Raw genomic sequence first — 27,652 nt, 5'->3', positions numbered from 1 at the left:
GGTTATAAGCAACCTAGTGAGACCCTGCATCTAAATAAATTTAAAGGGCTGAGGATGTGGCTCAGTGGTTAAGCATCCTTGGATTCAATCCCCAACCCCCTAACCCCCAAATTACTGATTGTGAACTATATGCTAGGTTATTTTAGGCCAGCCCACAATGTCAGCTGTTTTGTGTGTGTGTTGAAATCTATACTGATGGTGTAAATGCAGTGGTGGGTAGAATTGCTGTCTCAGCATGCAATTAGTGCTCAACTGTTATCATCACACACCCATAAGGAAATGCCTTGCTTTGTCCTACTCTGTTCAATAGTTTTTCTCATAATTTCATGATGCATTAATATGGAGGTTCAGAAAATATTGTAATACCCAGACCCAGTCTCTCTTGAATCTTAGTAATAGAATCTTGAAAGTAATAGAACCTAATAAAGCTATTTCAGTTAAACTGTCATCTGCTTTTACTTCTTAGAATAGAACTAAATTTGAAGACTTTATCCTCACATAAAACTATCTCATAAGGTTTGGATTGGACAATCTCTAATATCTCCTCAAACACTAAAATTCTATAGTCAAGTTATCACCATGTGCCTGCAAGGCTTAATTTTTGTCTAATGTTTATGCAGGCCAATTAAAAAGCAACTCAAAATTTTTAGATTTTTTTTTTTTTACTTAAATGATTTGACATACTTATATCCATACTGCTTCATAGTTACTTCATGGTAATTTTTAGAAAGTCTGAGCTTTGTATGTGGCATATTTCCAGCATGAATACATGGGGCATGTTTAGGTTTTTTGGTTTGTTTTTGTACTGGTGAATGAACCCAGAGCTTTACAATGATAGGCAAGTGCTTTCTACCACTAAGTGAGATCCTTGGTGCCTTGCTATCTATCTTGATTCAATCTTTTCTATATCTGTCAGGACTTTTTCAGTTGTGAGCCAGAAACCCAACAAGCTTATGAGCAAATTTGTGCTTCAGGAACCAAGCAACAGGTAACTGAGGTTCCAGAATGACTATAATCAGTTTCAAAATCCTTTTACGATTCTGTTTCCATCTCAATGCTTTACTAAATTTTGTTCTTTCCAATTAGCTATTCCATGACAGAAAAATATAAGTATGGAGAGTTTTCAGGCTGACACTAGCTTTTTGTTTCCAAATTCCAAAATCTTGCTCTCTGATTAACTTTAAAACTCAATTTGAGCTAAGTACTCCACCTACTGGGAGCAATTATTGGAAGGTAGAAACTAAGATGATAGCAGCTACCATTCAAAGAATATAATACAGATAGAAGAATGTAGTATCTCCCCATATAATGTGATACTGTACTCAAAATCAAAGGGAGTGAAAATACTATACCTCCTCTCTCTTAACCTTATCCATCTCATCCAACACTGTAAAATGCTTTTTTGAAACTTCATTTTTTTCTAAACCAACTGTATCCCAAGCACTTCACAAGGCACTTTATATAAATCACTTCAAATTATCCCCATAATCCTGGAAGGTAGGAAATGTCTTACAGTTTCAGATGAAATGACATATTTCGAAAGATACAAGAAAAGTCACACAGGCCTAGAAGCTTTAATACTTTCATTTTCTATTTGTTTCTTTTATTTGGAAAATTCAAATTATAAATATTCATCACTCTAAAATAAACATATGCTAAAGTTAATAATAACAAAAACTGACAAAAATAGCGATACGATTCTTTTATTATTGAGTTTTATTTTGAGGAAAAAGCATCCTTTTTTTTTTACAACACTTGTAAACAAGTCAGTAAATATACTATTCTGAGATTCCTCGTGTGTGTGTGTGTTTGTGTGTGTGTGTGTGTGTTGTATGTGTGTGTTTTGGAATGTTAGATTACAACAGCAACCACATTACATAATAGTTATTGAAGGCAAGTCAGGCTAAAACAAGGATAAAATTTTATAGCTAAAAATATTCATAGCAGCAACTTTAAAAAGATGATTTTATTAAGTCATTGCACTTGGTCATTTTATTGCTACAGCAAAACAAGGCCATTCAATTATAACACTTCTCATTTTGGATTTTAACTGATTGTCTCATTCTGCTCATACATTTCAAGTTTAAATGCAAGCATAAAAAATTTACCAAAAAACTTACAGAGCACTTGAATTTTTTCCCCCCTGTAATCACAGTAAGGAGCTAATTTTAAAAAGAAAAAAAAAAAAAAGGGATCCTCTGGTTCCACAAGACCCATTCTCTCTCTGCATCTTTAGACTTTTCAGTAAAGTTCTATAAAATTCTGTAGAGGTAACAGCTTATAAGACAGAAGCTTAGTGGTCACAACACAAAAAAGTAACATTGGATACAATTAGAAAATTAGTATTATGTGTTTCAAAGCATAGCAAACCTGAACTATACATTCACTAATAATTTGGCAACAACAGACTCATCTTTTCTGTCATTTATACTCACAAATAGGGAGTGGAGGGTGGGAACTAATGTTTCACCTCCAATAAAAGCTATTACTATTACATACCATTTTGTGACATGAAATTTAGGAAAGTCTTCATATCAAGAGCAAATACTGGTAAACTATGATAAAGGAATCGTTTCCCCCTTAATTTCAAGCTTGCTTGGTTTTCCTTACATTTTGTCAAGGGTAGAAAAGCAGAGAGAACTTCAATGAGTTTTATATTCTGAGAAGTAGGAAAGTCAAATATACTACAGAAAAATGACCAAAAAACCTTCATGAATAACCTGAAATCTGCTGGAACCTTCTCTCACCTCATTGTTATGGTAGGTAGGGATAACTTAGTACATCTTCCAATGAGAAAGCTGGAAGATATGGTATCTAGGATGCAATATTTTTATTTTTACCTAAAGACTGTCATTAATTGATGATATAATTTATTTAACAAGGCAATCATTCATTTGACTAATCATTTAAAAACAAAAAGGAACAATTTTGTTCAGTAGTGATCTCATTAGAAGAGCCCAAAGACATTAAATAGTTAAAATGTACACACTCAAAAAGCAAAATTAAATTTCCTCCAAAGCCCAAACATTGTGACTTAAATATTAAGTAATTGTGTATTGGCATTTCTATTATTTTCTACTTCAGTTCTTTTTATATCTTTTTTAAACAGTAAGAATTTCATTTACACAAGATTTCCATACTTTTGAGATTAAAAAAATGTAAAGAAAAAACATTGGGTGGTTTAAAAAAAAAAAAAAAAAAAAAAAAAAATGGAAGCATGATAACTTGGTACTCAAAATCATTTCCTATAGTACAGCTGGATGCCTTTTTTTTTTTTCAAATGAAAAATTTCAAAATTTTAAATAAACCTATAAGTTTTTAGACATATTATGTATAGAATATAACATTCTGAAATGTTCAACTGTTCATAAATGACTCTGAAGAAATTGCTGATTCACCTATTCTGTGAAAATCTGGTTTTCAATATGATCAACTATATTTGGTTTAAATAAGCTGTAATATTATATTTTATGATATACTAACACCCTTTCTAAACTTTTAATCTAAATAACATTCCAAAATATCTCCAGGAGTTAGTTTGGCCTATTATGTAAATTATATACTGTAAAACCTGAGTATTTACATAATGACAACTTGTCCCAGTATGAAGCCTTACATGAGGTTCTGAAAAGATTTGGATTTTGTTTTCCTAATATTACATTATTAAAAGTCAGAGGGAAGAGTATGAAGAACTAAAGATAATGAAATTTTTGAGACTGTAAAACAAGCAGGAAAGTACAGCAATAAGGCTGGTGTTAACTATTTCATATGTGCTGTAGTTTCTAGGCACAAGTAAAGGATTAAATTGATGTTTTTAGATTCCTTAGAACTAATGAACTTATAATAAAGCTCATGTTTAACAATCCATTACATTTTAACTAAATTCCTTTTATGAATCCTATAGTGCAAGCAATATAAAACACTCAAAGTTGAAACTGTTTTTATTATTTCATTAGTTATTACTGTATGCATGGGTGAGTAATCTGATTTATAGCTAGGAAACTCCTATTTCATCACCCAAATTAAAAACAGCACTGCAGACAAACAGGCACAACAGTGTAATCTTGGGTAAGAAGCTAAAAGTAAAAATATGTATATATTTACAAAGTTTATATCCCTTAATGTATCATGGGAAAAGTAGTGACTATAGTTACTATAAAGCTAATCTGTCGCTCTCAAATAGTTTATCTTACAGATTACTTGTAAAGATATCACCATATTTATAGTATAGATCTCTTTAAAAATAATACTACAAGTTTCAATAAAAAAATTATGAACTTTCTTTCCTTTTTATACAGATTCAGTAGTATTTTCAAGCAAACAAACAAAAATAATGTTTGCAATCCCAGCACAGTAAGAAATAAGGCCTCTTTTTTTTTCATATTGGCAAAACTAAATATATATATATATATATATATATATATATATTAAAAAAACACCCACCCCCTAACTTTTTAATAGATAATATAGTTCATATACTCATATTTCATTATCACAACATCAACATTTGTTATTTTTAAGTAACAAGTCGATGGAAGTTCATATTGTTGCATCTGAATCCCTGGAACACTTCAAGAAGACAGGACAGCTTTTTTCAGTTTCTCTATTTCCATCTAAAATAAATATAAATTGGGAAACAGATAAAATACACATTAGTGCAAATTATTTTGACATATGTCATTAACGTTTGATCATACTTTTTAAGCCAGTAGATTTTAATTTCCAGATCTAAAATCCAGTTTCCCATGGTGTAATAAATATTGAGTAAATGCTCAACAGAAGAAAAATGTCACAGTACAAGTTCCAAAGAAGCACTGAACAACGAGAAAAATATCAACTGTAATTCTTACAGCCAGAACAATATTAAGTAATGTGAAATTTAAAAGAATTTTAAGAAAATTATTCTATAAAGAACAAAAGAACTCTGGAAATCAAATTAAAAAATGTACATGTATATGTAATTAAACAAAGGGGGCAGTGTAGAATAGTATAAAAAATAAAGGACCAGTTTATATTCCATGATTTTCACTATCTATGTTTTACTGGTAAATTGCTTAACATTACTTCCTTTCAAATTCCCCACCTATAAACAGAAGGTACTAAAATGTCTCTAAAGCCCAGAAATATATCCAAGATTCAGACAATGTGTTAGAAATATTTCCACCTTTAGGAGAAGGGCCCCTTCACTTAAGAGAAAGGAAAAAAAAAAAAATGATCATAATGACTACAAAGAGATACTTAATTTTCACATACTACAAATGCCTAAGTTGAGGCTAAAAGACATTAAATAGTAAGTCAATATTTCTACATCAGTAACTGGTCGCATAGGATTTGTATTAGTAAAGTCTATGTCTATATTGTCCAGTTTTTGTACTTTCTTCCCAATTCACCAATGTTTTCTTTACCTTTCACTTCCTTGCTTTTTTCCTGATAATATCGCCTCTTTTTCAACAAGGCACATAAGCAACGCGTGCATCAGTTAACCTCTGACTTAGTCGTAAAGTATAATTCTGATGTGGTCACAATCTCCTAAGTAATGCCAACCATCCAAATATGGTTTATTAACTTCAGGATCTCTCCTGATATCATTCTTAAATTTTCTTTTAATAATATAATTATACACTAAATGTTTTGGCAGTATTGAATGAGAACAATTCTCAATTTACAGTCTCAATTGAGATAAAATATCTTTAAATCATCCTCTTCATGTACTATTACTGTCTTGTTTCCAAAGATAAGTGAAAATAGGCAAGAATGCACAGAAAGCAGTAAGAAATAAGTTGGCAAAAGAGGGAATAAAAATGGGAGGAATAATCCTTCATTCAAAGTCAGTACTACTCCATACAAACAGTGATTTCTGACATAAATTTTAGTTATCAAGCAAAATCTTATATTGCTATCTACCCTCCTCATTGTTCCTTTTTTATCGCCCCCAAGTGTAATTTAGTATTATATAGTAGTAATATTATAGTATTTCAAAATACTACATCTAATCTTTCTGCAAACATTTCTTTAACTATATGATCCTAAAACTTTAATGACTTAAATTTGCTTTTACAAACACAGAGGTCAAACTTTGCCCATTAGGGAGAAAAAATACAGTTCTATAGGAGGGTAACATCTGATCATGTTGGAAAAATTAAATTCTTCAAAAAAGAATTCATTAGATTCCTTTCATAATTTTTATGAGACAAACATTCCTCTTGCTTATCTTATTTTCATATATGAATATCAGCATGTATGTATAAAGAAAGTCAAGAAACTTTTTTTTAAATTTCTCAATTTCTACCAATTTACATGCTGTGAATTTAAGGTGTATTTTAAACACGTTTCCTCTAACACTCATTAATACAACAATAATTTATTAGGTATCTAGTAAGTGTGTAGCACTGTTAGGAGTGATGGACAAAGATGAAACAGACATGGATCTCACTCTAAACAGTCTTACAATAAGGAATGGAACAAAACAAATAGTACAGTAATGGATTGAAAATTATGATTTATACATGTCTTTAAAAACTAGAGGAAATGTGAATTTGGATGAAAATTAAAACTTCTAGTCAAAGGAAGACTACTACCAACTTAATAAATGTGATTCTTTGAGCAGGTCTTTAAGAATCTATAGAATGAGCATTAGAAGATGAGGCAAGAAGACAATTTAGGAAGAGTGAAAATTCAGATGTATCAACTTGTTAAGGCACAATGGAGGAGGATCAGAAATTAAGAAAGAAAGATAAACTAGGACTAGAATAATAGAAGACCTCACACACCCAAGTTGAGAATTTTGAACTTTATTCAACGAGTAACAGAAAACTTTTGAAAGTACCCGAGCAAGGAAAGATTAATCTGCAATAAAATTGGAGAAACTTGAGCAAGCTCAATAGAAAATAAAGAACATCAGAACAAGAGAGTGTTGAGATAAAAGTTAGAAGGTAAAGCAAATAGAACTGAAAGTAATAGAATTAGAAGAGAGGGTAAGTACCATGTCTGTGTGACCAGAAGGGTAACAGAAACAGGAAGTCAAAAAAACAAAAGAAGAAAATAAAATATTTCCCTGGAGATATGGTAAGTTCACCATGTAACATCCAGGGAGACTAACAGAAACTGGGAATACAAGAATTAGATTTAGAGGGAGATGCATTAAAGCTAATCACTAGATTCACTGTTGCAAATGAATTCAAACAGTGAATGCATAGAAAAAAAGAGCAAAGGATAGTAGTTAAGGAATATTTACATTTAAGGTTCAAGAAACAAAAAGGAAAGAGAAGTTAGACAAGAAACAAGTATCACTCTACTACAACAAACCTCTGACAAAGAGAAAACAGTAAAAATTTGAAATGTGCAGAAACTGAAGAAGAGAAATTGGGTGTGGCATCAGTAAACCTAATAAAATGCAAGGGGTTAAAGAATGAAATGAAGGTAAAGACTCAGACACTGCAAATGTAGGCTTTTTGTGAGAGGGTAGAATGATAGTTGTTTTTGTTTTGTAGGAAATGAACCTCAAATGAAAAGAGAAAACACGTACAGTAGATCAAAAGGGCAGTTAGACCCGGAAGAAGGCTTTGGTTTGAAGGGGGGAAATTGAGTATTTTCATACAAAGAAACAAAAGCATCCAAAAAAAAAAAAAAAGAATTTGTCAGATATAAGAGTAAAAATGAAGTTTTCATAATACTTTGTAAGTTGTATCTTTAAATATATTATTTCAACAACTAAAGTTAAAGAAAGTTAAGTGACTCACCCAAGTTTACCCAGTATGATAATTTCTAAGAGTAGACATTTTAAAGTCTGGTTACTTCTGTTAAAAATGTTTAAATTTTTTCAGTTCCACTGCTCTTACTTCACCAATCTAATCTCCAGTTTTCTCACCCTTATAAATAAAAACAATAATCCTTACAAGTCCTTATATGTATCGAATGAGATAATGAACAGAAAGAGCTAAGCCTAAATGATATAATTTAGGGTAGTCAAGACTATAATTCAAAATAGGAGCTCAAGTTCTATAACCACAGTCCCACGTTCTATCTTGACCTATGATGCTGACAAAAGAAACAGGCTAAGTAATGAGGTAAGGTAAAATGTAGAGAGGATATGAAATACTTCAATAGAGAATAAGAAGAGCCTCTGGGAGGGAAAAAAAAGCAAGATACAATTTTCTCTTACATATGTAGGAAGAAGAACACAATTGAAGACAAAAATGCATGAGCAGAGAAAGAAAGTTAAGGAAGAAAAAGGAATTAAATAAAATTGCCAGCCATCAGCAAAGAATACAGGTAAACTTCTAGTGAGAACTGGAAAGCAATAACACCACCAGTCCTGCCACAGGAAAAAAATAAACTGGCGATGTAAGAGGAAAGAACAATATTTATTTTATTCACAAATATATACCTTCAGGTTCATACACTGCCTAAGAGAGTTAATGTTCAAAGATGTTTTTCCGTTTGAATGAATGAAATATGACAGAGTATCAACAAGATATTTACAAAATTGCTACCATGCAGTAGGGAATGTCCAAGTGGAATAGAATGGCGTAATTTGTAGAACCAATCACATGGCTGGGATTAAAAAAAAAAAAAAGGTATAGTTTATACTGTCTAAAATCTCAATGCTGGGAGAAACAAATTACCTCTAGATTACTTCTCAAGGCCTTCTCTTCTTCCAAATCTTTTCTCAGTTTTTCCAGTTCTTTCCTAAAAAACAAAATATTTATTACTTCCAATTAAACAATATAGACGAGGCAAATAGACAAATTAACAGAATCTCTTCTGCCTAACCTCCCAGGTATATGAGGGAAACTAGCCATGTTGACTGATAAAATTTTCAGATGTTCCAGTTTCAACAATTCGATGTTAATAGTAAAAAAAATTCAGCAAAACCCTGGCAAACTTATCTAAGATAAATTAAGTAAATTCAGAACAGCTTATGAAAAAACAAAAAAGGAAATAATATATGGCTTTTAAAAGCAATTTTCCACATTCATCTAGTATATATTTTATTTTGGCTAGATACTTCAGAGCCAAAACAATCTGCAAAATAATATCAACAAGTCACAATAAAGGCAAATTACAATTTATCTGATAATTTCACCGATACTTTCCTCTTTTAAAATTAACCAAACAGCAAAATTATTATAACCAATAATCTTTCTTAACTCATATTTTTATTTTTCCATATTCAACTATTTTTTCAATAAAGATATTCCATATTGTGTCTTTTCAGAAATTATTTGAAAACATTTTCACTCAGCTTAAATTTTCATATTTATGCTATTTAGTATTCAAATATCTGTTTTTGATTTTTTTTAATTGAACTAAGAGATTTTATTGGGGTCTGCACGAAGGAGAAGAAAAGGAGAGGAAGAGAGCAGCCCCCTGAGCCAGTTTTGGCTTTAGAAGTATTGATTAGGCCATGTGGCAGTTGCTGATTTGCAGGGTGACTCAGGAATGGTGGTGACTGGCAGGGTTTGTTAGGAAAGGGTGATTAAACAATGTGTCTTGAGGGAATTTTTGGAGAAAAATTTTTACTTTGGCGCCCTTGAGACAAGAGGTGGAGGGGTAAAGGATTGTGTAATATTCTTCTGTAGAGATAGAAACTTCAGTGGGGAGAGACCCAATGGGGCAAATAAAACCTAATGCCAAGGTCTCTTGAAAACCCAACATTCCTCCCTTCTTTTTGTTTGGACTCAGGGCGTTGAAATCGTCTGGCTACTTCCTGTTGGAGAGGGACAACGAGTTTGAAGGAAGGGAGGAATGGTCAGGTTGGGGGGACAAGAGAATTATAGCCATAAAGGCCAGGGTGCTAACGATGCAAATTTCCTTGGCGTTGAAATCGATGGAAGTTCCTTGAAGCCATAGGTCATGGATAGCCTCGGTCCAATCCTTGTCGGTATAAATGGGTGGAATCAGCCAGCTGTCTTGTTGGAGGGCTTCCACAAACTGCTGGAACCGGGAGTGCCACTCGGTGAAGCTGGATGAGGCCATGCTGCCTGAGGTCCTGAGGTGGCTGACACTGACAGCTCTCAGTGAGCTTCACGCTTATTTCTCATTCATGGTTGGGAGAGAGGGCTAAAAGCTGGGGGGTTTTTTTTGTTGTTGTTGTTGTTTGTGCATATTTTCTGCCTTTTAACATACATTAGAAAAATTCTCTTCATGAGTACCTTCAAAAAATAGTCCAGTATGATGGTGCATGCCTCTAATCCCAGCTACCCAAGAAGTTTAGGCAAAAATGATTCCATGTTCAAGGCATCCTGGGCAACTTACTGAGATCCTTTCTCAAAAATGAAAAATTAAAAAATATAAAAAAGAATCAGAAATGTAGCTCAGTGGTAGAGCGCTTGCCTAGTACGTGCAAGGGCCTGGGTTTAATTCCCAGCACAGCCCCCACCAAAAAGAAGAGTATAGAAAAACAGTTTGAGAAACTGTTTAAAAATTTATTAACTAAAACAAGGGAACTTTTAAAATTATTTATATTATTTAAATTAACATTTTAAAACTAATTTCTTCTAGGCCTTTAATAATTAGAAAACCATGCTTCTATGAGGCAAATTTTCTATTTTCTACTTGACCATAATTTTTGAAATTATAATATTCAACTCAAATTCATCTAGAGCTTATTTTATAGTGATAAGAGGTATACACATAAGCTAAATTCATATTTCTATAATATTATCCTAGTTTATATATTTTCTATTGTGATTATTCAACATTCTGAGTTCATTATACATTAAATCTATATTTAAGACTAATCCTGCATTATTTATCCCATCCTATTTACCTATATAGTGTTAACATTATTTGCTTTCTGATCTAATAATTTAGTACTTCTCACATTTTTATTCTTCTTTTAAAAATATATTGATAAATGTATAGTTTTTATATACCACTGTTTTCTTTTTACAAGTCTAGGATCAAACTGTAAGTATTATTCTGCAACTTCTCTAATGAATACTTAGATGACTGACATATTTCAATCTTTACATGTCAAGCTGTATTTTTTAGTTACTTGTTGCATGCATTTTAGATTTTAATATTGGATGTATAAATATTACTTATGTAAGCTATAAAGATATAATAGTAATGCAAAAGCCAATTTGGGTTAATGTATCATCAAATGACAAACTATATATTATGTACATAAAGTATATAATATATATAAATATATACATGCACACATATTTTAAGTAGTTATTCAAGATACATTTTTGTTTCTAAGAGGTAATAAATGTTCTATGAACTACAAATACCTCATGTTATTAATCTCACTACATTTTTTTTTTATAAAGAATACTAGGCCACGTGAGAATTGAACAAGAAATGGTTAAAATTAGGTCCTGGGTAACATGGCCTCTGGCTGTGAATTTTATATTCTAAAAATACAGATTCTTTTAGAAAGGATATTGATGTAAGGGGATGAGCACCATCGTTCTAAGTTCAAATAGATTAGTGACTCAATTATTTGTTTTACCTTGATATTTTGCAGTATTATGTTTAAAATACCAAGTTTTAGAATTCAAATACTAGTTTTAATAGAAAAGATCTCTAAAATAATAGAGGACTTGAGGGTTGTTTTAGTTCTGTCTTTTAAAAAGCTGTATAATAAGTAAATAGCTTAACTTCTCTGAACCTTTATTTCTTCATTTTAAAAAATAGAGAGGGCTACAGTAAGTGATCTTTTACATGTACTTAAGCTCTACAAAGTCTCTCACATTCAATTAGGGATGTCCAACTGTACACCTTATCAAAAACTTTCAGAGTTAAGAGAAAGGCTTTAGAGATCACCTATCCTAACCCTCTCAGAAATTCAACTATACATATATACCTGACCCTAAAATACAATATGATTTTCCTCATATTTTTCAAGACCATTTAACTCCTATGTCTGACCAGAAGATTTCTAGTCCAACTTAGAGGTTTACATGTATCTATTCCAGGACTAACATACTGGAACAAGTTTTCCAATTCAAGTTTTTATCAAAAGCACCTTTAATGAAAATTTTCTTATACCAGAAACAGGCAGAACAGATCTTTATTTAATACACTTTGAAAGAATTCTTTGCATATGTACTAGGTAGTACTCACAGAAGAAAACAAAGGTTACTTACCCATGATCCTTTTTCAGTGCTTCTACACTACACAGCAATTCAATAATCTGGGCGCGAAGTTCATCTAGGGAATTTTTTTTGCCATCATCTGTTTCTACTTTAGATTTTATTTCTAATGGAGTTAGGAAGGCAGATGTATTTGCTTTAGAAGTATTTGAAGGTGTTGAAAGGTAGACAGATGGCTGAAAACATAATTAAAGTTTCTTCTGATCTTATTTGTATATATAAATGTATATTACATTTAAGTAGATACTTAGAGCAAAAGATGTTTAAAAATAACAATGCAGACTGAACAACCCAGACCTGAAAACTGGAAATCCAAGATGCTCAAAAGTTCAAATCTTTGAGAAGCAACTTTCCACAAGTGAATAATTCTATACCTGACTTTATATAATGGGTTAAGTCAAAATGTAGTCATACTACTGTATAAAATTATCTTCAGGCTTTGTATACAAGAAGTACATAAAACAAATAAATTTTATACTTCATCTTGGGTCCCATTCTCAAGATATCTCATTGTATACTTGCAAATATTACAAAATACAAAAGAACTGGAAATCTGAAACACTTCTGGTCACTAGCATTTTGGTAACCTGTACTCCAAGATAACGGTAAATTTGAAAATTCAAGAAACAGTTTGATGTTCCTGACTGGAAAAAAACAACAGACAATTAAAGAATTAATTTGCAACAACTAGTGGGTTTTGTTGAAGAAATATATGGCAATGGCTTTGTTTTTAAAAAGGAGAAACAAACCAAAAAAATCCATCAAATTTATCTTATGGATGCTGTGCCTACTGGAGAATCTAAAAGCAAGAATATATCAGTATTAATAAGGTGTTACTTGATCTTCCATATTAAACACATATCATTTAGAATATCTAAAGAGGCTGACTTAAAAGTAATCATGAAAAACTTTAGACTGATCATGGAAGCAGCATTAAGATGAATCCACATACTGGAATCATTTTTGTAGCAAAAAAAACAACAAAGCCATTTTAGTAAAATTTCAATGGATTGTCAACTGCTTAGAGAATGAGATTTAATTGTATTTAATAAATTGGAAATGTATCCAAATGCCGTGTAATAAAACTAAGGAACAACTTAGGAGGAGATGTGACCTTTTTAAGTATATGTGTCAGTTGTGGTAAAAATATTTTAAATAAAAACAGCACAAGTTTAGAAAAGATACCTAAGACCGTGTAACAGAAGGATCCATGTATTTTGCCATTCATTCCAGTATATACTGAGTGTTTAATTATGGTGCCAACAACCAAGCTAGGGAAAGAGTAAAGAAATAATGGTTTCTGATCTAATTAAATGTTATCCCTCTTTTAAAAGTATGTGGACTAGACAATTTCAGAGTATATGTTTAATAAGAAAATGAAACAGATATATAAATCTATGCCTTAAAATATGAAATAAGTAATATTATTAATTTTAAAAACAATATAAGCTCTTCTAAAAATATCACTAGAGAACAGTGTGACTTAAGATTAACAATTCAATTCCTCAAAAAAATTATTTTATTTCTTGGCAGAAGAAATAATTTTTAGAAAATATACTAAATTCTATAATTCTGATGTTCACAAAGAATCCTGAAAACCATACAAATGTGACTCACCTTTGGAACGTAGAATGTATCCTTTTTAAATTCAGATGGCTTTAGGTTGGCACTATCTTCTTCTTTTGATAACTTCGAAGTTTTTTCTGGGCTTTGAGTTGGCTAGATGATTTTTTTAGAAATCAAGAAACAAAACAAATCAAAGAAGGAAACTAGTAGTAGGCATTTGGATAATAAAGAAAATTACTTATACTACTTCACTTGCTACTATTCTTGTTATTCCATTACTCTTAAAAAGATATTATGTAACTTCAAGCTGAATAACACATTTGCGTATCTTGAGGGCAAGAATAACTCATCTCACAGCAACAAAAATTTTTTCCACTTAAGTAGGCTAAAAACATCATAGTAAATACAAGTTAATATATTATCATTAAAGTACAACCTGTATTCCAGGCAAAAAACAGAAAGCATAATAACAAGTTACTTAGATAATAGGACACGTGCTACAAAAAAATCCTGAATATTTCCGAAGAAAAAAAATTCTCATTTTACCCTAAAATGAGTTATCTTCCACTTTTCAATCTTGATCACTATTGTTAGATTAGTAGATTGAACAGGTTCCCTGTCCTCATTTGACCCTGGGCTGTGTGGTTATGGTCTCATAACAAATAATCTATTCCAGACCATACTGAAGAACATACCTCTTTCCTTGTTATTTTCTTATACATCAGCATTTGCCATTTGACTGTAAGAGGTGCCTTTCCTGATTTATTTAGATGTAGCTATAAAACCTCTCATTTTCTCATCTTCAAATGGACTTTGTATTTGCTAAATCTTCTGAGTTTTCCTATAGTTAAGTGTAACTCACAGAATGTCCACCATTGAAGCGACCAGGCAGTCTTCTTCCAGGCATCTTCGGTCTATTTGCAGTGAGATGTAACAAGTTTTCTGAGGAAGCTATGTCATCAAAATTTACAACATCTAGAGAATAAAAATAAATATTGTCTACTGAGATATAATTGTACCTTTTAAAGGGTAAAAAGTAATGTTTCTGGCTTTTGAACAAAAAGAGTACCACTACTTTGAAGGACTAACAAGTTGACCTGTGCTTTTCATATGCATTTGGAAAACAACACCCTTAAGACACATTCTTTTTACTTAATACATTTTATAGTACAAGACTTTATAAACAATAAGGGTTATGTTTTCAATAGATATTTAGACTTCAACAAAAAGTTTCTATTTAAAGATAAACCTGTACCATAAACTGTAGTAACACAGAAACTATCATCTGAAGTTCTTGCTTATTAAAAAAAATGATCTACTTAAAACTTCTAATTAATTACAACATCATAAAATTTATTTTAAACTTAACGTAGTGAACTGATATTCAAATTTTAAGGATTCAAGTGTATCTGGCACCTTGCTGCTCTCCATTTGCATTTTTCAGTGTAAAGCGAAAGTATGATTTTTACTGATTTATTTATTTTTGGTACCAGGGACTGAACCCAAGCATGCTTAACCACTGAGCAACATCCCCAGCACTTTCTATTTTTTTGAGACAGGGTCTCACTAAGTTGCTAAGGCTGGCTTTGAACTTGCAATCCTCCTGCCTCAGCCTCCCAAGCTGCTGAGATTACAGGCCAAAAGTATGATTTAACATGTCTTCATATGGGATGTTACAGTTAGAACTAAAACTGTTTAGCATCTATGCTTAAACATTACCATTTGTAGAAATCATAACATAGTTATAAATCTAAGGCAAATCAAATACCAAAGGAAAATGCTATAAAGATCAATCTGCTTCTCTACCATCAAAGGCTGAATGATCTTTGACCCAAAAATTTGGGTTTAAAGAAGAATCTAGTATAAGTCATACCTCTGAAAGAATGGTATGCATTAACTTGCCTTTTCCTAGATAATCCATAAAATCATGCTAAAGAAGTAGTTGTAACTCTGAAGCCCGGGTATCTATATATAATAAAAGAACCCTAGCAGTAATTCCTGATACTTCCATTGTTACTTATTACCTTGATTTAACCCAGATTCCAAGCCAGGGATATTAACCACAGCCAAATGGCAGCAGATATCCTAATTTTCCAGGCCTGGATTTTTTTTCTCCCCTTTGGCATTTGCCTGGATGGTTATAATACTTTGTTAGATACTACGATGTTGCAACAGTGATTTGTTATTGCTTAAAATATTCATCATCACCCTCAATGTTTAATTCATCAAATTTCATATAAAAATAATTTTTAAAATTTTGTATTAAGGAATAAGTGACACAAATGTAAGGCAAAAAAAGAGGCATCACTGTTTGGCAATATGTGTTTTAAAATTGGAAACATTGGTTGATTATTGCTAATGTTTTTCTATAGATTACATTGTGTGTTCTCTCTTTGATCAAGTCACTAAGATAATGTATCACAACAGACACTGCAATATATTAAGGTTAATTTTTTAGTCTTTTGGTGACTGTAACTATATAACAAGTCATAGCAAGAAATAAAGACTGCAGTGGAAAATGTATTATATAATCTAAAAAAGGTGTAATTTAAATATTTACTTATATAAAGGTCATTCTATCTGTAAATAATTGTTTTGTTTTGCTTTGGTGGTACTGGGGATTGAACCTAAGGGTACCCTACCATGGCACTACAACCTAGCCCTTTTTATTTTGAGACAAGATTTCACTAAATTGGTAGACTGTCCTCAAAGTTGTAATCCTTATGCCTCAGCCACCCAAGTAGCTGGGATTACAGGTGGATGCTGTCTATATATTTGTAAATATCTTGAAAAAATCAGTATTTTTTAAAAAGAATGTTAAGAACAGGATACAGTTGGGTAAAAATTTCTTTTTACACTGACAAATGTACACTGATAGCCCACAAAACACTTTGAAAAATAAAAATCAATCATTTTGGCCTGTAAAGATTATTTTCAAATGCATATTTAAGCAACTTGTAGAAAGAAAACAGAAAAACATGGAAGAAATTAAAAATGAAAACGAAGGGTAAATAAACGTAGATTTACAAAATACACCATGCTTATATAATAGGCCTTCCAAATGTCCAGTTTGGGGACTACAACACCAAGACAATTTCACCATTCTAAAACTCTCTCAGGTTCTCCATTTATGCCATTATGTTAGTAATACAGAACAGTGCACATTTTTGACTCATAATATATCTAAATGCTTTTAAGTTTACATAAAAGTGATAACAATGGATTTACACTATACAAATGGCACAAAAGGCATGACCATAACTTAACTCTTGTAATTACACCTCGTCACTCTGACAACTACTTGTGCTTTTGCATGTTGGTAGGAAGATATGGAACGTTTTTAAAAAGCCAAGTGAAATCTCCAATTTTAGGAGCAAATAACCTGATTTTTATGGTTGCCAAGGTTTGAAATTTTTAAAAAATCTTTGTTACAGGAATATTTTAGGCTGTAATCAAGAAAAATTTTCCAAAATGAACTTCATTTTATTTTAAAATGGAAAACCAAAAGGGTTAGAATAGACAGACAGACATGTACACTTTCAGTAAAATTATAAAGAAAAAAAAATCAATGTGCACCACCTATTTATACTGAATGTACTATTTTGATTTCTTTTATAAGTTGTTATCTTACCAAAATGGAGAAGGGTAGGATAATTTCCTGACACGTAAGAAGGAAAACATGGCAAACAGGCTAGGAAACAAAATCTGGAAAGAAAAGTCAAGGATAGGAATGTCTAGAAAAAAGACTAAACCAAAAAAATTATTTCACAAAGCAGGAAAAAGGAACAGTTGTAGAATGAATAGAAGCATTTCAATGTTTAGCATATAGCTACTGCAGGTTATGTAAACTTACACAAGATATGTATTAGATTTTTAGATTTCTGGGTCATTCAAAAGAAAAAGTTAAGATTAGTATTAATATCAATACACATTAAACTAGAAAGATGCCTTGTTTTATTACTCACTAAAAAAATAAAGATAGTTTTTAAAAGAATGGCACAATACTTTAAGAGGCCAGTTTTATAAATCAATATTAACATCTCATAAAATAATTGTAACTAAAATTAAACCACCTTTCAGTCAGTCAATTCTAGTCTTTGGTGTATACAGAAATTACAATAAAGGAGGCAACTTTAATTCTATGATATTATAAAATAAAAATTACAAATATTATTTTAAAAATATCTCACTATAAAAATTCAATACAACCTTTAAAATATCTTCATACATAAATAAAAATTTACCAAGGCCTTAATCAGTGATACTTTCTATAATATAATCGAGGAAACTATTATTAGAAACTAATTTTTTTAATCCTTGTTTAGATAAGAGACTCACTTTTGATAGCATCCTCTACTCAATAAGAACCTTATTATAAAAATCCCACCATAAATTCTTTCTGAAAGAAAGAAATCAGTTAATATTTGGAAAGTAATTCACACAAAAAGAGATCAAGTATAAAATAAAATGGAAAGGAGAGAATGCTTCCTTATTCCATAATGACTGCTTTGGGAATGAAGAACTTATGTTTTCTAAAATTTCATTTATTTTAAAATGTATTTTTATTAGTGAATTATACATAATCATGGGGTTCATTGTGACATATTTATATATCCACATAATAAAATTTGATCAATTTCCTTCTCCAGTACCTGCTCTTCCCTCTCCTCCTACCTTCCCCTGATTGCCTTCCTCTACTACACTGGTCTCCCTTCTATAACATTTCATTTTAATCCTGGAAGAACTTATCAAAAAAAAAAAATCAAAAAAGATAAAATACTACACTGTAAAGGTAACTCATCAGCTGAACTAAATGTAACAGCTATGTTAGTACTAAAGTCTCTAGTATTTTAAAACTAATCTGAAAATAATTTACTTCTCAGAAAATTTATTATTGTAGAAGTATTTTAGAAAAATTCATTATTTTAAAAATATGTGGACTTTGTGAACTTTATAAATGACTAGCAGTGTCAGTGAGATTTTCCTTAAACTAATTTTTAATATAGTGTTTGAAAAAATGAAAAAAAAACCCACTAAAATATAGTTCTTAGTAGCTCTGTAATTTGTAGTGCTATATAATATATGAGAACATACAAGGGGGAACTCAGTTATATCATGCCATTAAAAATGGGAAAAGAAAATATTATTCTAGGAGTGACTTTCTTACATGTACAAAAGTCAGAATCTGTGTGTATATCTATATATAATTAGTATTATATATAAAGACATAAATGTTTATATGTAATTTTATATAAACAGGACAATTTTATGTGATAATAAAATGAGGGCCATATGCCTTTTATAAATTAAAGAAGGAACAGATTTCCATACCAGGTGTTCTAATGGGTATTAGTAGATGTACTGAATCATAAAATGTTAGCTAAGTAAGAAAACAGATTTTGAGGAGAAACTTATCAATAATAAAACCCACTTTTTTAAAATAGCAAAGTCAGTATACTTTATACTATATCATTTCTACTATATCTTTTACCTCAAATTATTACTTTAACTGAAAATGTCAATAAGCTGGTTTCATATGTTTTACATTTTCTGTAAATTATGAATTAGTTTTATGCATTATTCTTAAAAGGTATATCTTCAAACTAAGTAGAAAATATGAAATTTACATAAACCTCATGCGAAATTTAAAGCTGTACTTGAACTAAAACAATTTTTTAAGAAGTGTTAATAACTCACAGAAGAGTTAGAACAATACTTTTATATTTCAAGCACAGATATACTATTCCTAATCCAAAACCCCAAAATCAAATACACTAAAAAAAAAAATCTACTTTTTAATGAGCATCAACATGATGCCACTCACAAGTAGAAATTTCTGCAGGAGACTTCATGTAATGGGTCACAGCCAAAACATGGATTTATTGATAATACTGTACAAAATTACTTCAAAGCTACATGTATACCAAATATTTGAAACATAAAAGAATCTTATAATTTGCTTTGGTTCCCATCTCCAAGATATCTATCTCATTATACATATGTAAATATTCTAAATACACCCCTCCAAAACGAAATTCAAAATATTTCTAGTTCCAGACATTTTGGATAAGGGATTATGTATATGTAAATATCCCCCTCGCCCGCCATCCCCCTGCCATGTCAAAATAAATAAATAAATAAATAAACTCTTAAGGCATTTCTTGTTCCAAACATTCTGGATAAGGGATACTTAACCTATACTAGGAGCATATGACATTCTAATGGGGGAAAATAGTATACAAGGAAAGAATTAATGTTTAGGACATAAGCTGTTTACCACCTACAACTATGTCTTTTTTTTTTTTTTGTATGAGATATCAAACCCAGAGGCCCATAACCACTGAGCAACATCACAGCCCATTTATGTATATATTTATTTAGAGACAAGATTTCACTGAGCTGAGTTGCTTAGGGCCTTGCTAAAGTGTTGAGGCCAACTCTGAACTCAGTGATAGCCCTACCTCAGATTCCAGAGCCACTGGTATTACAGGCCTGCAGCACCATGACCAACCAGCAACTCTTTTATCTTAGCATACTACCAGTATCTAAAAATATTTTCTGGGAATAAAGCAATTGTTTAGTAAACATTTGCTACTTAATATAAACTCAAATTCCCCAAATTTATATTTTCTAAACTTTGCAGGATAACAGTGTTTTATGCCAAAATTAGTTTTGTGAGCAAAATAAAAGACAGTTGCTTGGAAATTAGCTGCTAATTTTCTGATTTGTGTAAGTCTTAGCATCTTTACATTATTTCCTTATTTATTAAAAAAAATTTAAAAACAGAAATTAGAAATATTCAAACTCTGTTCCACAAAGCCTCTTTCTTTACATAAAGAATAAATAACCACTATGTCAATGAGGCAAAAAATGGAACAAAAACAAAGTTAAAAACTAAAACTTTCCAATCACCAACAGTTTGAAATAATTTTATATATATCATTTCCAACAGAAATGCAAAAAAACAAAGTATGTTTGTTGTTGAATATACTTAGAAAAAGTCTTGGAAAAATGTGAAAATTAGTTTTATCTAAATTTTAAAAGATTTTTTCACTACTTTGAAATTAACTAAATAAAGCAAAAGTTGATACAAATAACAACAACCACCAAAAAAAATACAGATTCTAAATGTTATTACTTTAATCCCCAAAGGACTCCACCAAAATTTTAAGTATTTTCTGATCAAGAATGTAGAAAATTATGAAAATTCAAAGATAATACTAATAGTTTTTTTTTAACTTATTTTGAAAGTTAAAATTGTGTAAACAACCTTTTTTTTTTCTTTAAAGATTATTTTTAGAAAACACTTTTCTGGCTATATTTTAAATCAAATGGAAAAATATGAGCTGACAAGAATCCATTTTTAACTACTAAGCTCCATAATAAAAAGATAAAGATTTTTTAAAAATACTTTTTTCATTTTTATTAAAATAGTAAATAAGTTAATTTTTACCAGATAAGAAATACTAAGTATATTTCAAGACTTTCTCAAACCTATAATCAACACCTCAATTCCCAGAAATGATTAATGAATACAGCATCATAAAGGGCAGTTAATATCCAAATAAATGGATTATAAAGTATTCAAAAGACTGAAAGGAGGTAACACTTAAGACAGAGGCTTTGCATTGGCAAACTGAAAAGACAGAAGAAAAATAAGATCACCTGGAAAAAAGTTTGAAATGTAAATATAATACAGTGGGAAAAAAAATCTAAACGTAACTGAACTTGAAGTTCATAAAATGTTAACACGGGAGCAAAAACAAATACATTAAGACATTAAGATTTTTTTAAAAAGAATATCACAGAGCACTTTATAGAAAAGGAATTTAAAGAGTTCTCTTTTGATTTATGTAATTGTATGTAGTTGATATGTCTATAGCTTACTGTTTAAATGTTAAACAGAGAAAAATAGCATCTGTTTCCTAGAGTTTACGTTGTAAAGATAAAATAAAAACATGAAAAAAGTGTTTTGAAAAATATAAAAAACTAAAAACTAATTTTGCAAGCACTATACAAAATAATAACCATTACCACAAATTATTATAATGATTATATAAAGCTTTTAATAGAGACACCTTTATCAAAACACCTGTTTTAAGTTTTTAATTTTTCAATTCATACAGTATAAAAAACGAGGAACATGTTTTTTAGTCAGTCCTAAAGCTTACAAAATAATATTTAGCAAAAAAAGTGACATGACTTCCTATATTGGAAAAAAAGTATCCCCAGATTAAGAGGAAATATCTAAAAAGTCTTATTAAATATAAGCTAGTTCGGCACTGAGAGCCTGTGTCATCTTATTTTTTAACTATTAAAACTAAACTGCATTTATAGGTGCCTGATTTAGGTAATATGGTCATTTTATTATAAAGGAAAGAAATAAAAGATGAATGAGCTTTTAACATGGATTTCAGTCTTTTGAACACTATGAAAACTTATTAATTCTGTATTATCATCAGTAGGAACCTTCTGATCAATAAGAACCATGAAGATTTGACCATTTATCTTCTTTATTTTTATACTTTGGTTAATACATTTAAGAAAATTTCAATGAATTTCCACTATAACTATCTACACAAAAATTGCATATACACTGCTTAGTTCCTAAAAACTGAGATTCCTTTGATTACTTCTTTTAATGTACTACCTACTTCCATGATGACTTACCTGTTTCTTTAGAACTTCTTGCTATAAATGAATCAAGGTCCACTGATTTTGGTCTAGGTGGTAACTGTTCGGATTCGGGCTTTGGTTTGGATACTGGCTCAGTTTCAAATTTTGATGAAACGGTAGAAACTTCTCCATTGATCCTGAAATGAGAAAAACGAACATACAAAATCACTTGAACTGAAAAACAACTTTTTTAAAAAATTGTGATTTGGTGCTGGGCACCTATAATCCCAGCGACTTGTGAGGCTGAGGCAGAAGGACTGTGAATTCAAACCCAGCCTTAGCAATTTAGTGAGGCCTTAAGCAAGTCAGCAAGACTCTGTTTCTAAATAAAATACAAAAACAAGTTGAGGATGTGGCTCAGTGGTTAAGCACCCCGTGTTCAATCTTCAGTAACAAAAAAAAAAAAAAAGGGATTTGGTGACATTAAAGACTGTATAAACATAAGACAGATTGCTTTCTATTCTATAACACTATTTCCATAAAAGTAAACCTCTACTACAGTAGTGTTCACAATAAAATAAGAAATGTAAATATAGTTTGAGTGTATTCACCTACTGTGAGTATAACAATTAAGAACACTATTATAGTCTTTTGAGGAAATATAAACAATACTTTAAAAATTACTTTTGAGATTTAAAAAGGCAATAGAGTTCAGTTAGGTCAAAGGCAGGTAAATCAATAAGTAATTTAAAATTAGGTAAAACTTACTTGGCTACAGGAGGTGGTGGGGGAACTGGTTTTTCAGGTCGCTTTGGGTAAACTGTTCCAGGAGATCTTAATAAATTATTGGCTTTGGTGGGTGGAGAAGGCTTCTTGGGTGGGACCTGTGGAGCAGCTGGTTTAGAAGGTTTCTGTTCCAGTGTTTTTTCATCTGAAGATTTAAAAATATTTAACAAGTTATTAACAATCAAAACTATTTAGGTTTCTCTATTTATTGCAACTACTGTAAGGCAGCCATAGGCATGAACTCATTTTCTATAACCATATGTAAGTGCATTATTTCATTTGTTTTAAAGTTACACTTTATTAAGCATCATGTAACTAAAAAAGTTTCCTTTAGTTGGGACAGAAATCATTAATAACCTTCTGATTAACAAATAATGCCTGCTTTTAATTATGTTCCCAGAATCCTCTGCTTTTAGGGGGTGATATTCTTTCTCAAATATACCACATATAATTGAACTACAAGCAGAAAATTATCTAGACTTGAGCCAGATTATTTTCTGAAATGGAAGTATAAGGAACTAAAAACAAAAAAGAACTGTAGTACCATATAAAATTCTGATTTAAAAATCATAATGATGGCAAAGACAAAAAAAAAAAAAAAAAACAGATCAAATGCTAAGAAAAAGTGACACTAGGCCAATTAGCCACATGAAGGAATACAGGCTTATATTTACAGTTCTTGCTACTGTACTAGGAATTTTATTAGCCCTGTTTCATGTAATAAATCCATCTGACAAATAAGAATATGCTGAATAAAGAATATTAAGAATAATGTCATGCCTTGTTAATAAAAATTTTATCACCAAAAAGGCATTGAACACTCTTTGGTGCTACATATACTTTTTCAGGTACTAAGAATAAGTATTAAAAACTCACATATGTGCACATATAATTCAAATTCATGATACAACAGTTAGAACGTATCATAAGGTACATTTCCAAAAATAAGAAACTATTTAGTGCAAAACTGAATGATTCTACCTCTTCTTTGAAGTTTATTTGGTCTCTGAAAAGACTATCTATCAGAGGACCACAAACAATTTTATGAAATTTCCTATCAGAAATTGGTGGTCATCAAACCTGAAGAAACACCACAGGGCATGGTAAAAACTCCTCCTTTAAAATTATAAGTTTCACCTCACAACAAAAAAATACAAAATACTATTGCCTCAGTCTTACCATTTACTTAATAACTCCCTTGGCTCTTGTGAAAAATATGAGTCCGTTGAAACTGATTATCATTTAGTACAAATACCTATTTTTATATGACCTCAAGACATAACAATGCATAAAAAATTATACCTAATTCTGACCCTAATCAAATAGAGCTTTCCTTGATATTTCAGAAAATATAAGAAAAACATTTTATAAAAAATAACCAGGAAAGGATGGGGTATAGCTCAATGAGGGAGTGTTTTCTGGCAAGCACAGGATCCTAATGTTGGGGGAGAGAGGAAAGGGTGAAGGGATAAAGAAATAATATCAAAGAAAAAATGTCAAAGGCTAAACAGAGTTCACTAATTTTAACAGATTTACAAATAACTTGAAAATAGTTTTGTGTGTAATTCCAAAACAACCCCCCCCCCAAAAAAAAACAACCACACTTAATATTCATGGAAATCAAAACAAAGAAAAAGATTAATTATTCCTGGTATGTCCAAGACTATATTACTAATAATACAATGGCAATGTACTTGAGTACTTATGTTATTTTTGTTGTTGTTGAGGACATTAACATAACAAAAAAAATCAATAATTTTAAAATGAACAATTCAGTACCATTTCATATATTTACAATGATATGCAACTATCAACTTTACAGAGTTCTAAAACACTTCTATTACTCCAAAAGAACAGTTTCTGTTAATCTATTACTCACCGTTCACCCCTCCATTTAATTCCTAACAATCAGTTATCTGCCTTCAAACTCTATGAATTTACCAATTCTGAATTATTTCCGACTTGTGAAATCATACAACATATAACCTTTAGTTCAAATTTAACATAATATTTTCAAGGTTCATCCTTATTGAAGCATTTATGTATATAAAACAATCTGATATACCTTGAAGGACATTTTGATTGTTTCAATTAACATTCAGGTACAAGTATAAGTATACCTATTTTCAATTCTTTTGTCGGGTCATATAGTAATCCTACACTTAACTTTTTGAAGAATTATCAAACTTTGCTCACAACCACAAAACCATTTTATATTAGCATAGGCAATGTATACTCATTATTCCATGTCCTTGCCAACATATTATTTTCCTTTTTTTTTTTTAAATTATAGTCATCCTAGTGGGCATAAAGTGGCAGCTCGTTCATTGTGGTTTTTATTTACATTTCCCTGAAGATGTTAAATATCTTGGCCATGTGCTTTTCGGCTGTTTTTATATCTCCTTTAGGAAAATAATTATTTCAGTGTTTTTCCCACTTTCAATGTTTTTCTGTTGTTGAGTTGTAATATTTCTTTATATATTCCACATATAAATCTTTGTCAGATATCATTTGCAAATACTTTTTCATTCTAGAGGTTGTCTTTCCAATTTTAATAATGGCCTTTGATGCACAAAAATTTTAATTTTGATAAAGTCCAAGTTAATTTTTATTTGTTGAATGTGCTTTAGGTGTCAGATTGTATAAAGTACAAACTATTTCTGTTAATAATGCTCTGACATCAAATATGTAGAATTTATTCCCATACCAACCAATACCAGCTAGCATCCTAAAATCCCACCTGGAACAGATCCCACAAACCAAGGACTCAGTCCTCTAGCACTACCTCCATTTCAGATGTCAACTGCAAGTCCAACCCTTTCATGCTCCCAACTAAATGGATATAAATTAGAGGTTCCTATGACCTCCTCCTCAAGTTTGATATTTGCTGAATGGCTCACCTAACTCTGGAAGGCACTTTATTTCATATTTACCAATATTATAAAGGGTACAATTCAGAAACAGCCAGATAGATGAGATAATGTTACAGGGCAAGGTATGTGAAAAGAGGCACAGAGTTTCCATGCCTAGAATAGTGTATCCCACCTTTCCAGCACCTCAATGTATTTATTTACCAACCCAAACTTCAAACTTTTCAAACTTCACCTTTAAGGTTTCTGATGGCAATTTCATTAGGACAGCATGATTCAGAACATCATTGACCATTGGTGATTAACTCAATTTCTAGTCATTATCCCCTCCCTAGAGGTCAGGTGATGGGGCTAAAAGTTTCAACACTATAATCATAAGGTTGGTTCCCTGGGCAGCCAGCTCCCATTTCTTATAGGCTTTAAAAAAGTTTATGAATTTAAGCTCACGTGTGGATGAAAAATATGTTATGAACTAACAAATCATGCACCAATCACCATTATCACTCATGAGATTCCAATGGTTTTACGAGCTATGTGTCAGGAACATAAATCAAATATTTCCTTCTTGTATTACAATATCACATGTATGTTAGAATCCATTGCCAAACTCAAGGTCATGAATATTTACCCCTATGTTTTCTTCCAAGAGTTTTGCTCTTATATTTAGGTTACTGATCCACTTTTGATTAGTTTTTATATACAGTGTGAGGTGGGGTTTCAACTTTATTCTGTTGCATGTAGCTATCCCAACTGTGAGAATTTTGGTCCAGTTAGAAATTCACTGAAACAAAAAGGAAATTCATATTTTTAAAAAATATTCCTAAGTTAGTTATCTGAATGCCCAAGGAAAAATTATCTAAGATACAGATGTTAAGATAATTTAAGATATGGAAAAGAAGTAGTAATTATCATTAAGTATGTAAATATTTTTCACTAAAAAAACAGCTAAAATATAAGGATGCTATTAAAACATGCCCTTTTATAAGATAGGCAGAGAAAAACAAGTATCACATAATCTCACTCATATGTAACATCTAAAAAAGATGACTGACATATAAATAATAAATAAATAAATCTTCACCTCTACCTCACACTGTACAGATCTGAATTCAGAAACAGGTTACTTGGTGCTTATGATATATATAAAATTGTTGTTTGAAATAATATAAATATATATATATTTATTTATTTCAAACAACAATTTTAGCTGCTGTTAGCAAGAGATTGATCTTCGTTTGTCATTGCCAAAAGAACCCCTTATTTCAACTTTGAATTATATGTACTTCCTTTGCTTTTATGATAGGACTCTCTAATCATTCTTTTCTTATCTCTATGATTACTCCCCATCTGTTTTCAAGAGTCTCAGTTCACAGAAGAACATCTTACAGGGACCTATTTTAAGATTCTATGCTAAGCTCTCTTGCTATATTTACTCTAAGCAATCTTATTGAACAATCTTACCCATATTCATAAATTTAATAACTAACCTTCAGGATAACACCTGCTAAATAAATAACTGAACTCAACCTTATTCTACTCCAGAACTAGTCTCCTTTTCATACAACCTATCTGATTTTCCCCTCCTTAAAATATTAAGATTGATTAGTCAACAAACCACTCTAATGTAGAACACCTGAATTGTTTCCTTATTGATAGACCCTAAATAAATCTCAACATTTTTAACAGACAATGTAACTGATTCATCCAAAT

General features: G+C 30.8%; 1 protein-coding gene across 9 annotated transcripts in view; it reads right to left on the bottom strand.

Moving 5' to 3' along the window:
- Positions 1 to 1,687: 1,687 nt before the first annotated feature.
- Cd2ap (CD2 associated protein) overlaps positions 1,688 to 27,652 on the bottom strand; it is a 110,129-nt gene continuing 84,164 nt past the window's right edge. For all 9 annotated transcript variants that reach the window (XM_058583048.1, XM_058583050.1, XM_058583051.1 and 6 more), the window contains 7 exons: positions 23,055 to 23,217; positions 22,341 to 22,483; positions 14,533 to 14,645; positions 13,722 to 13,823; positions 12,099 to 12,280; positions 8,625 to 8,688; positions 1,688 to 4,613 (listed from right to left, as the gene is read on the bottom strand). In XM_058583048.1, coding sequence (XP_058439031.1) covers positions 4,572 to 4,613; positions 8,625 to 8,688; positions 12,099 to 12,280; positions 13,722 to 13,823; positions 14,533 to 14,645; positions 22,341 to 22,483; positions 23,055 to 23,217 — 809 coding nt within the window. In that variant the 3' untranslated portion in view covers positions 1,688 to 4,571. The remainder of the gene's footprint in view (positions 4,614 to 8,624; positions 8,689 to 12,098; positions 12,281 to 13,721; positions 13,824 to 14,532; positions 14,646 to 22,340; positions 22,484 to 23,054; positions 23,218 to 27,652) is intronic.

This window comes from Marmota monax, unplaced genomic scaffold (genome assembly GCF_021218885.2).
Source record: "Marmota monax isolate L192 unplaced genomic scaffold, Marmota_monax_Labrador192_F-V1.1 WCK01_AAM20220418_F8-fsc00281, whole genome shotgun sequence".
NCBI lineage: Eukaryota > Metazoa > Chordata > Mammalia > Rodentia > Sciuridae > Marmota > Marmota monax.
This window is presented reverse-complemented; position numbering and strand designations above follow the sequence as displayed.